Source organism: Chinchilla lanigera, unplaced genomic scaffold (assembly GCF_000276665.1).
Source record: "Chinchilla lanigera isolate Chin_1 unplaced genomic scaffold, ChiLan1.0 scaffold00004, whole genome shotgun sequence".
Lineage (NCBI taxonomy): Eukaryota > Metazoa > Chordata > Mammalia > Rodentia > Chinchillidae > Chinchilla > Chinchilla lanigera.
The window spans coordinates 25635681-25647041 of NW_004955405.1; the positions used below are offsets into that span (position 1 = coordinate 25635681).

At 32.4% G+C, this 11361-nt stretch overlaps 1 protein-coding gene across 3 annotated transcripts in view; it reads left to right on the top strand.

Annotated features, from left to right (window-relative positions):
- Tmtc3 (transmembrane and tetratricopeptide repeat containing 3) overlaps nucleotides 1–10370 on the top strand; it is a 38917-nt gene extending 28547 nt beyond the window's left edge. For all 3 annotated transcript variants that reach the window (XM_013518136.1, XM_013518135.1, XM_005374428.2), the window contains 4 exons: nucleotides 1508–1611; nucleotides 2783–2952; nucleotides 4277–4503; nucleotides 6290–10370. In XM_013518136.1, the coding sequence (XP_013373590.1) occupies nucleotides 1508–1611; nucleotides 2783–2952; nucleotides 4277–4503; nucleotides 6290–7104 (1316 nt within the window). In that variant the 3' untranslated portion in view covers nucleotides 7105–10370. The remainder of the gene's footprint in view (nucleotides 1–1507; nucleotides 1612–2782; nucleotides 2953–4276; nucleotides 4504–6289) is intronic.
- The last annotated feature ends 991 nt before the right edge of the window (nucleotides 10371–11361 follow it).

The following is an 11361-nucleotide window of genomic DNA, read 5'->3' on the forward strand; positions in this document are numbered from 1 at the left end:
TTTTTGAACCATGGTTCTACATCAGAATTGCCTGTGAAACTTTTTAACGGCATAGTTTCTGCAAATTTTTTATTTATTTTTTTTTTTTGTTCTTTCCAGTACTGGGAATCGAACTCATGACCTTGCACTTGCCAAGCAGGCGCTGTGCCTCTGAGCTAAGTCACCAGCCCACAAATTTTGTTTTTGAAGATTAGGTTTTGATGGAACTTGGTGACGTTAAGGTGTCTGAATTTTTAAAACTGCACAGGTATTCTGGTTTGCAGCCAGCATAAGTTTTTTTTTTTTTTTTTTGGTTGGCTTGATGCCCTCCTAACACCGTAAAATTCAGCCATACATCTAAAAAGGAAAAAAAAATTAATTCCCTTACTCCTAACCTTGTCCCCAAATGCTCTACAAAATTATACTGCATCTGCCAGTTTTTATACAGTGCACACAGTTGGTAGCCTGAAAGGTAATGTAGTAAGATCTTAGGACTGTTGCTCTCCTTGTAGGGGAATGCCCAAGATACATATGCTGGGCCCCTGTGTGCCCTGGGCGTTGCAGTCAGAGAACTACTATTCCACAATTGCAAACTCATTGGTATTACAGGCAAGTAGCAATCATAATTTGAAACCTGTCATGTTTGCTAGATATTTGTGTTGAATAAAAACTATCTAATTTAAGATCTCTTTTCCTTTTATCATTATCTAAACCTTTGAAATATTTACTGGGGAGTATATCTTTTTTAAAACTAGTGTCTACTGACCCCCCATATCTTACTTATACTGCATTCTTTTTCTTTGCCTGAACAATTTGCTGGAGATTTTATTTTCCACATTAGAAAGTAAGACAAAGTTCCTGACATTTTAATATTAACAAACCTTTTTAGATTATATTTTAGATAAATTATAATATCTAAAACTTACCTTTATATTATATCATCATTTAAGAGCAAGGCCACAACACCTTAGTTAATGCTATTATCCTGATACTCCATGTAATTTCATTCGAGTCACATTCACAAATATTTTCAGAAAGTAAATCACGGAGTTTTTTCACAGTGGAATTATCCTTTCCTGGTGCATACTTGTTAGTTGTAACACTTTAGGTTTAGAAATAATGATAATTCTTTTTTCCTGTAGAAGTGAGCTATATTATTTCATTGAATTCCAAAGACATGATATGAAGGAAATGGAAGTAAGCTATAGTATAGTATAGAAAAGTAAACTATAGTGAACAAAAATGATATAAATGTCATTACCTCTACCTTGTCTTACGATTTACCCCTTCAAAGATCCAGTCAGGTAGCTTTTTAAGTCATGTGCGTTTTCTGTCTTTACATTACTTAAAGTAACTTTGTAGTGTGTCATCCATTATAACAAGTTGTACAAGAACTTCAAAGAAAATGCAGGACTTTTCTGCTTTTGTGTTTTTGTCCAGTGTATTTGTTTGTAGAAGCACATCTTCTTAGTATTTTACATGAAATACTGTTCAATTGCCAATAAATGCTTTTTCTTTCTAATTTTAGATGATATTGGTGCCCACATGAATGTAGGAAGAACTTACAAAAACTTAAATAGAACCAGAGAAGCTGAAGAATCTTACATGATGGCTAAGTCACTGATGCCTCAAGTAAGTTGCCAGAACATAGCTGTTGTGTCATATTTACTCTACATCCGTACTGAGTGATAGGAAATCCTTTTCTTCAGTTTATTGATGGAAAAATTGGTGTCTAATGAGTATTCTAGTTTTGCAATCTTTGTAAACGTACATTTACATTTTTAGCTCATTTAATTTTTTAAAACTTATTTTTGTATGTAGTCCATTTCTAAGTACTTAATCTTAGAGTATGAAAAATACATATTTTTATTATGAATTAAATAACTTTGTATGAAGAAAATTTTATTTATGTACTGTAGGTACTAAATTCAACCTTATTGCTGTCTAAAACAGTGAATATAAGTGACAGAATAGTGGATGCATCTCTGTTGCTATATTGCTTTCGTCAGTTTCTATAATGGCACAAATACAAGGTTCATCAAATAAAGTCGTGTAATACCAAAAATGAAAGATCTGCTCTTGCCCGTTATCATCTGTGTGTCAGCAGAAAAGATAATTTAACCCAGACTACAAGTTTTTCAGTTGTAATAAATTCATGATAATAGTAATAATAGGGTAATGTAATCTTTTCTAAAAATAAAACTATTATATGATTGTTTAAAAATTATTTCTATACTAACATGACATAAATTGTACTTACTATAGGTTTTATCACATAGCTTGTGTTCATTAAAAGTATGGATCTAAGTATATTATCACCTTTATTCACCTGTATGTATGTGTATAAGCACTTTAATCAACCTGAAAATTAGAGCATTTTATTTCCTAACCTTACCAAACAAGTGAGTTTTAGTATCACTCCAAAATAAAATTAAATGCCCTGCTATTAGTAAGGAACTGTTTTGCTGACAGCGTGAAATGCTGTGATGGAGACTAAGAGACCTTGGTATCTGAATGTTCTGATTTACCTGACTTCATAAAAAAAAGGTAGAAGTGAACTAGCAGTAGTTCACTGAATTGGCATGAGTGAAAAGAATATGTCCTGTAAGGCCACAAAATATATTTACATTTTGTGAGTACTACACATTTTCTTTCACATTTTATATTTTTTTTACAGTAGTAAAACCAGCACTATAATGTTTGTGTTCTGCGTTAGTTTAAATAAGTTACTAGGAAAGCTAACTTTTTATTTTTATTTAGCATTAAAGTACCTAATTATAACAATAGTATTTCTTCTAAACAGATTATTCCTGGTAAAAAATATGCAGCCAGAATTGCTCCTAACCACCTAAATGTGTATATCAACCTGGCCAACCTGATCCGAGCAAATGAGTCCCGACTAGAAGAAGCAGATCAGCTGTACCGACAAGCAATAAGCATGAGGCCTGACTTCAAGCAGGCTTACATTAGCAGGTATTAGAGTTTATGTTAGAACTGTCATTGTAACAGATTGAAGCTACATCCACATGTACGTATTGACTCCGTGTGCCTGTTTTTCTTGTAGTAATCTTACTTGACAGTCAAGTACACAGACGATTATAGCTTCTTTTAGATTACAGTCAAAGTTAATTGAATTGAAAGGAAATTCCTAATTTGCCATAGCAAACATAGATTTTATATAAGAGGGTAGAAGCTCACTCTTCTGTTTTTTTCTCATCATCAAAATCATTTTCTTTTTTCCTATTTAAAACATTTGGAAGTTACATTATATTTCTTTTATCCAATTCTCAGAGCATTCTTAAATTTTGAGTTGACTGGTTATAAATGTCTTTGCCATAAAGAAAACTTCTTAGTCATCAGGAAAAAGGTTTTTTGCCATTACATGTTACAACTTGTTACCATTTATGTACTTGAGGAAAAATGTATGTTAAATTTTGTTTTGTGTCCTGTCAGAAAATCAAATCATAAATTTGTATGAAGAAACTGCATTCAGAATTTAACTTTATGAAAGATAAAATCAGTTCTTAAATTGATTCTCTTTTTAACTGTAACTACAATTCTGTGTTGTGAGCTAATCCACAAAGACTATTCTGTAGTCTCTGTATTAAAACAAAATCTTGAATTCAGTGTCAGAAGTTGCTTAAATTAAACTATTAATAAAAAATATTTTTTAAGCAAAATAACTTTTTAAAGTTCTCTACCAAAATGTAAGCATATTGGAAAGATACAATTGTTTTCAGACTAATCCCCCATTCAAGATGTATTTCTCAAAGCTATCTGCAGATGGCACTGTCGCCCTCCTACCATGCTAGATCTATTTTTTTGAAATGACTTCTTTTCAAAAATGATCATATATCAAATGTTCTGCTGATTTGTACAGTGTAACACAGATTTGAAGATGAAATTTCTGTTCTCTCTCTATATTTTTTTCATCTTCTAATGCTGTAACTATCACCTGACAAATTGATTGGTGTTCCATTCTGATTATCTGCCATTTTTCTGATGCAGCTTTGTCTATATCTTTTAAGATATGATATATTCAAAGACTAGATTTTTTTCTGTCACCGTTTCCTGAATACTGCCCCACATCCTACCTAAAGTAAAGTGCTTTTTCTGTCTTTAGGCATATTTGGAGCAATATCAAGCCAAATTTGCAAATCTGAGAGCAATTACAGTTTTTTTGATAACTTCTGAGAGTCATATTTAAGAAGGAGAAAGCTGTATGTTGAAAGTCTTAAAACTTTCGAAGACTGTCTGTAGACTAACTCTAATAGTGTATGTTTGACTTTTTCCACAGGGGAGAATTGCTCTTAAAAATGAATAAACCTCTCAAAGCAAAGGAAGCATATCTTAAAGCACTAGAGTTGGACAGAAATAATGCAGATCTTTGGTACAACTTGGCAATTGTGTATATTGAACTTAAAGAGCCAAATGAAGCCCTAAAAAACTTTAATCATGCTTTAGAACTAAATCCAAGGCATAAGCTAGCATTATTTAATTCTGCTATATTAATGCAGGAATCAGGTATGTTTTCTCAGAATATTTTTGTTTAATCACATGTAATGTGGTATATGGTAAAACCTTAACTTAGACTGTGTTTCCCATAGCAAACATTTTATGGATGGCTAGTTTATAAATACAGAAATAAAGAACTTAGAGTAAGAATATTTAAAATACTTGAAGTAAACTGTTTTCAAATAACATGTACCGAAATATGAGAGTACTAACCTTTCATTCAGCTGGTATGTGTTAAGACTAAATTTTCAGGCAGTCTATTAAGCAACACCTATTTATTATGTCATCTTATGCATATAAATGTAACCTTTCATATTAAATATGCTCTCCAAATAGTATGAACTTGTGAAATTGTTTCCATAATTAGCTCTAAAGAACCAAGAGAATGATTATTTTTTTAACATTACATTTTCCTTTGATATGTGAGAGAAAATACTTTGGGCAAGTCTTTTTACATCTAGTTTTACTAAATTTTCTGAAATACTATAATTTGCTGTAATTTAGCAAAACTAATTCATTAATTTCAATAAATCTGTACCTTTGATACATATTTTATGTAGGAATTTTAGTTCTCTGACAGCAGTTCATGATTATAACTTGTATTTTTTATGACTTATTTGCAACTTCTAATTATTTCCTACATACTTTTTTTTAGAATATTTGCAAAAATGAACAAATCATAAAACTTACAGTATTTTAGAGCTAAGAAAGACCTTTGCATTTACTTTATCAGTTTGTTTAGTAGATCAGAAAAGTAGGTCCAAGTATATCTAATCACAACCCTAACTTCATATGACTACATTAGTAGCTAATCCAAAAGAAAAGCTGAAGCTAACTAATTTATTTTAAATTTTCCTTACTCATTATGTCAGTCAAAAAAAAACACAGAGAGGTCATTGTGCCTTATTTTCAAAAATATATGTTTAGAGAAAATCCTAATATCTAACTAATAATCATGAAAATCACTTTTTTTCCAATACAGATTGTACCCTAAAGCATATAATTACAGAACTTGAAAAAAATTATTTGCAATAGAAATTAACTCAGTATTTCTCAAATCCTAATTTTATAGTTTTGAAGTTAATTGTATATTTTTCCCTTGAAACTTCCTAGAAAAGTTTGAGGTTACAAGTTGGGCATAGTGGCTGGCGCACACACCTGTAATCCCAGCACTCAGGAAGCTGAGGCAGGTGAATTGTTGCAAGGTCAAGACCAGCCTCAGCAACAAAGTGAGCTCAAGGCCAGCCTGAACTGCATAGCAAGACCCTGTCTCAGAAAGACAAAAAGAAAAAAAAAGTTGGGAGTTGACATACCAGAAAAATACAATTACAGCTTGCTGTATAATATTTATTACATACATATGCTGTATATCATGTAATTCTTAGAAAATTGAGTAAGTTAACCCAGAAAAGTTAAATAACTTGTTGAGTATATAAAATCATAACAGAATCAAAATTGTGTAGTACCTTTGAGGAGGTGTAATTCTACATCTTAATTCTCTATTCTTCCTGTGTTATTACCTAGATAGATTATAAACTATTGAGATTTTCCCCTTTTAGTTTCAAAAGCACTGTTAGCACTTAAAGGAAAAAAAGTGATCTGTCATTTCTGTTCTTAAACGCATTATCTTTCCAGTGAAGATAGATTTTTGCTTTCTACTTATTTAGACAGAAATTAGTTTCTTTGGTGCTGTCTTTTTGTAATATAATTAAACACTTGAAAATGGTTCTGTTCCTCAAACTTAATTCATTTAATGATAATACATTCTTCCTTTCAAAAAAAAAATTACCCTTAGGTGAAGTTAAACTCAGACCTGAAGCTAGAAAACGACTTTTGAACTATGTAAATGAAGAGCCACTAGATGCTAATGGTTATTTCAATTTGGGAATGCTTGCCATGGATGATAAAAAGGACACTGAGGCAGAGATTTGGATGAAAAAAGCCATTAAATTACAAGCTGACTTCAGGAGCGCTTTGTTTAATCTGGCTCTCCTCTATTCTCAGACTGCAAAGGAGTTAAAGGCTCTGCCAATTTTAGAAGAGTTACTCAAATACTACCCTGATCATATCAAGGGTCTCATTTTAAAAGGAGACATTCTGATGAATCAAAAGAAAGATATACTTGGAGCAAAAAAATGTTTCGAAAAAATCTTAGAGATGGATCCAACCAACGTGCAAGGGAAACACAATCTTTGTGTGGTTTATTTTGAAGAGAAGGACTTACTAAAAGCAGAAAGATGTCTGGTTGAAACACTGGCATTAGCACCACATGAAGAATATATTCAGCGCCATTTGAGTATAGTCAGGGATAAAATCTCCTCATCGGGTTTTGTAGAACAGCCAGGACTCCCAGCTGGTAAGAGTACAGGTGGAGAAGGAGGAGACAGAATTCCAACTAAAAATGAAAAAGAAATCAGAAGTGAGTCTAGGCCAACACAGGTAACAAAAACAAGTGATGATCAAAGTCAGTCGAAACCCAACGAACAGTTAGAGGAAAATACACACAAAGAGACGCCTCCGAAAACAAAAGACATCAAAGAAATTGAGAAGAAAAGAGTTGCTGCTTTAAAAAGACTAGAAGAGATTGAACGTATTTTAAATGGAGAATAACATTATTCTTTATCATGTGACAATGATATCAAAGGACTTTAGTCTTTGTCATGTGATTTTTTTGTACTGGGAGCTTTGAAAAATACGGATCTGTAACTCTTAGGAGATGCCTCTACATGGGATGAAAGTAAGATTTTCCGTTTAAGACCTATCTTACCCTAGGATATGTATTACACAAGATATGGCAGAAGTTTTTAATTTTGGTGAACATGGAAGAAATATTAAATTGCAGGTGACAAATTTGCGACTTCTGTTACATAAGGAAGAATTTCTTGGCAGGATAATGTTTACTACTCTAAAATAATTTGAGGCTGACTGGTGATCCCTGGAGGAGAAATCCAACGTATGCTGTTTTATTCTGTGAATTCTCATTTATTAACCTACTTCATTTTCCTCTTACCTCTTGGAACCTGGTGATGGGTTGAAAACACCTACTGACACTTTCTCTTCAGCAATTCTTCTGTTAAACCAAGAGATTTTGCACTACAAAAGCATACTGGCTTCTTTATGTTACGTTCTTCGATTTATAGAAGGAATGCTGGGTAAATGTTTTAAAATGAATCATGTAACATGTTAGTTTAAGAATGTATTTTCATAATTGCATATTTGTCCTTAATTTAATTCCAAAATGCAGTTTTTAACAAGGTAAGGTGTGTACACACACATATATACATGCATATACACATACCTGATGGTGCTCATGAATAGTGTAGTTTTCTTTTTCACATCAAGTGTCACAACATGAACTATATAATCATGACTTTTCTTTGACTTTTACTCCCACATTGTTGTTCCGTAGGGGTGTAGTCATATATTTAGAAGTCTCAGTAACTTTAAACTTTTAAGTAATAATACTAAGCTTCTCTTTCATCTTAGTGTTGACTCTCTGATTTTAATTTTAATTTTGTGTCCAAAGTCATATCTTAATCATTCTTAGATACCTTAAGCCACTAAAGCCACTTCTGTTTAACTGAAGGCAAAACAATGTGACAGTTTATTTTTAACACTAAATTCTTAATATCTTCTTGTGGTATATATTTTTATTAAATACTATTTATTTTGACTACTGAACTTTCATAAAAATTTAAAGCTGTTTTAATTCTGTAAAATATGGAAAACTAATTGCTAGTGCATTTGCCTATATGTACTATATATATTAATGGTTTAAGAAAAATTATGTCAGTTTTGGCCTTTCTCCAGTTATAAAAATAGTAACCTAATATCAGATTAATAAGTTTGTCATTCAGTTTTGGCAATTTTAAATCTGGAAAATACATTAGGTTAAGAGTAGATGTAAATCAAATTTATTAAATGTGATTTTTTTTATTGAGTTAGAGCTATTTCAGATGAGTTTTATAATAATAAAGTTGAGTTAGTTTAAAATGTGAAAGCTCAAGCTATCATTCTGGGGTAGTAATTCCTAATTATGCAGTATTTCAAAAACTACTTTTTAGTTCCTTTGAGAGAACTCATTTCTAATTATATGTGTCTCAGAAACTGTATTCCTGTGATTTTTTAAAGAAATGTTTTATAAATAGGTCATAAGAAACATGGTCTGCCTTAAAGACCTAGGTTTATTGAGTTCCCAGAGGATATGGCATAGATTTTTCTTTTTCTTTCTTTCTCTTTTTTTTAAAGGCAATTTAAAGAAAGCACTGATACCAGGGGTTTTAATTCCTGACCCAAGAGATTCTGTTAAACATCAGAATCTAGTTTCATTTCTTAGATTATGGTTTTGTGACTGCGTATATAAGGTGGAGAATACCTCATATACTGTGACTTGAAAATTTAAATTATGTTCTTTTATTTTCTCCATATATCCTGAGGAAAAGATTCTTGTGTGTGATCTCATTGGGTACAGTTTCAAGTGAAGGACAAGTCAGGAAAGTAATAGGAAATCTTTTATGACATCAGACTATAATAAAAGTTTGAGTTGCATTTTAATAAATTGTTATGTGTATTCACATGATAAAAGGTATAAATGTTATCCAATGATTTCTAATGGAAAATTCTTACTAGCACTTAGTATCTATCACATAGGAAATATATTTTTGAATTTTAAATAATTTATTTAAATCAGATCCATCCCAAGTCATTATTATTCAAATCAAAGTCTCAATATAGACATCACACCAGTTAAATACGAAGTTCTAGGAGATGGAGCCAGGCTTTAAAGTCTTCCCTATACTTCTTTCTGATTCTAATTTGTTATTAGTGTTAAGGACTGCTGCTCTCCATTAGTTCAGTAAAATCTATGTCTCTTACGTTAATTTGTTAAATTAGCAATATAACCCAATTGAATTTTGATGGTTTAAGTTTCATGAAGGAGCACATTCTGATAACCAATATTCCTTGAAGGAAGATCTCTAAGTTGCCTATGTGTAAGATTACAGTTTCTCATCTATGAATTCAAAATAACTCTATTCAAATTGTTCAGGTAAGGAAAGGTAATGGACTTTTTTTCCTCTAGAGCTTCCTTTGTGAAGAGATAATGGGGACAGGTAAGCCCATGCACTAAGCCATGGTTTGGGAGTTGTAGATATCTGTTAAATTTGGCAAAGAAACCCTGTCACAGGTTTGTGTCCTGGTAAATGGGTGCAGTTAATTTCTCACAATTTTGCAAAATTCTCTGCTCCCCAGGAGTTCTATCAAAGCTTTGACAATCCCTAAGGAGCAGTGTCATTCTTTTCCTTCACTACTTCCCAGAAGGGAAAGTGAAGTTTCTCAAGTTGCTCCTGTGTGTGTTTCCTTATGAACATTTGGAAATGGGAATTTAAAATTATTCCAGTAAGTAGTACTCAAGTTGATGTGGAGAATAAAATAATTAAATATGTAATTTTGTTTTGCAATTTTGTTTACTATTCTGTAAATATGTGATAAGTACATGAATCTAATAAAATTTCATGTCTTTTCATCTAATTTGCGCTCTCAACTTCATACTATAGAACGCTTCTTTAAAGATGCTTTAATTAAAAATATTAAGAAAATATATAGATTTGTATGTCAATTTATACTTCAGAAATTCATATATTTGTCAGATTTATTTTTTTAAAAGCCTCCTAATTGCATGATTTAAATGGCATTCAAAATGAACTCCCTCAAAATATCTGATAACTTTGTCCAAAATTTTATGTGTTGGAAGCTGTTAGCCATCCGTGTTGAGTTCATAAGAAAGTTGTTTAAAAATTGTATGCATTTTATATTGCTGTGGTGTCTGTGTGTACCATATTTGGAAATATTCAGTATTAAATTGATATTTCTTAAAATTTTGACTTGCCTTTTAATGTTAAAAGCATATATATAATATATAGACATTTCTGCCCTTAGGGATAAAAAAGATGGCCTGTGATTTATTAACTATGATCTGAGAAAGGCATACATTAAATTAGTTGGTGGTGATACATTTTTAGTTATGAGTGACAGAAACTAAATTAAGTGAAACAGTTAAATACAGAATTTTATACGTTTAAGTTCTGCATCTGCGTGGGTTCAAATTTTGATACTGTCCCTGGTATAACTTAGGGAAAAGTGGCTAGCCTGTATATCCTTGGTTTCCTCCTCTACAAGTTGAGAGAGCACATTCCTGGGAAAGTTACAAAGAGAATTCATGTACTAGATATATTTATATACTGTGTGTTAACAATTTGCTTTGTAAGGCTGGGGATATAGCTCAGCAGCACAAGCACCTGCCTGGCAAGCACAAGGTCCTGAGTTCGATCCCCGGTACCGCCAAAAAAAAAAAAAGAAAAAGAAAAAAAAAATAGTTTGCTTTGAGCCATCTTGTAGTCAGGGCTAACGGGAATAGATTTAATGCAGGACATGTAATTTATAGGATTATTTTACCATATTCACCCAGTTAAATGCAAAAGAGTGCAGATATGTCCATACACTAGAGAACCACAGAAGCCAGCTGAAGGTCTGGATCCCATGGCAATGTCCTATATGAGTCCAGCTGAAGACCTAGAGCCCATGGCAATAGTATCCACCAGTCCAACTGGAGGCCTGGAGCCTAGGACAATGTCTCACGCAAGTCTGTTATTAAGGCTGTGCACTGGGAATGCCGAAAGGTCAGTGGTAGAAGCTAGAAAGTCTGTGGCAGCAGGATGAAGGATCTGTTCGGGCAGGCTGAGGGATGTGCACTGGAGCCAGAGTGCGACACTCAAAAGGAAGAACCAAATCCATCCGAGCTCCTATGATAAGAGCTGAGTTCCTGTCAGGAAAGTCAGCATGACAAGCTTCTAGAGAGTCAATAGCACG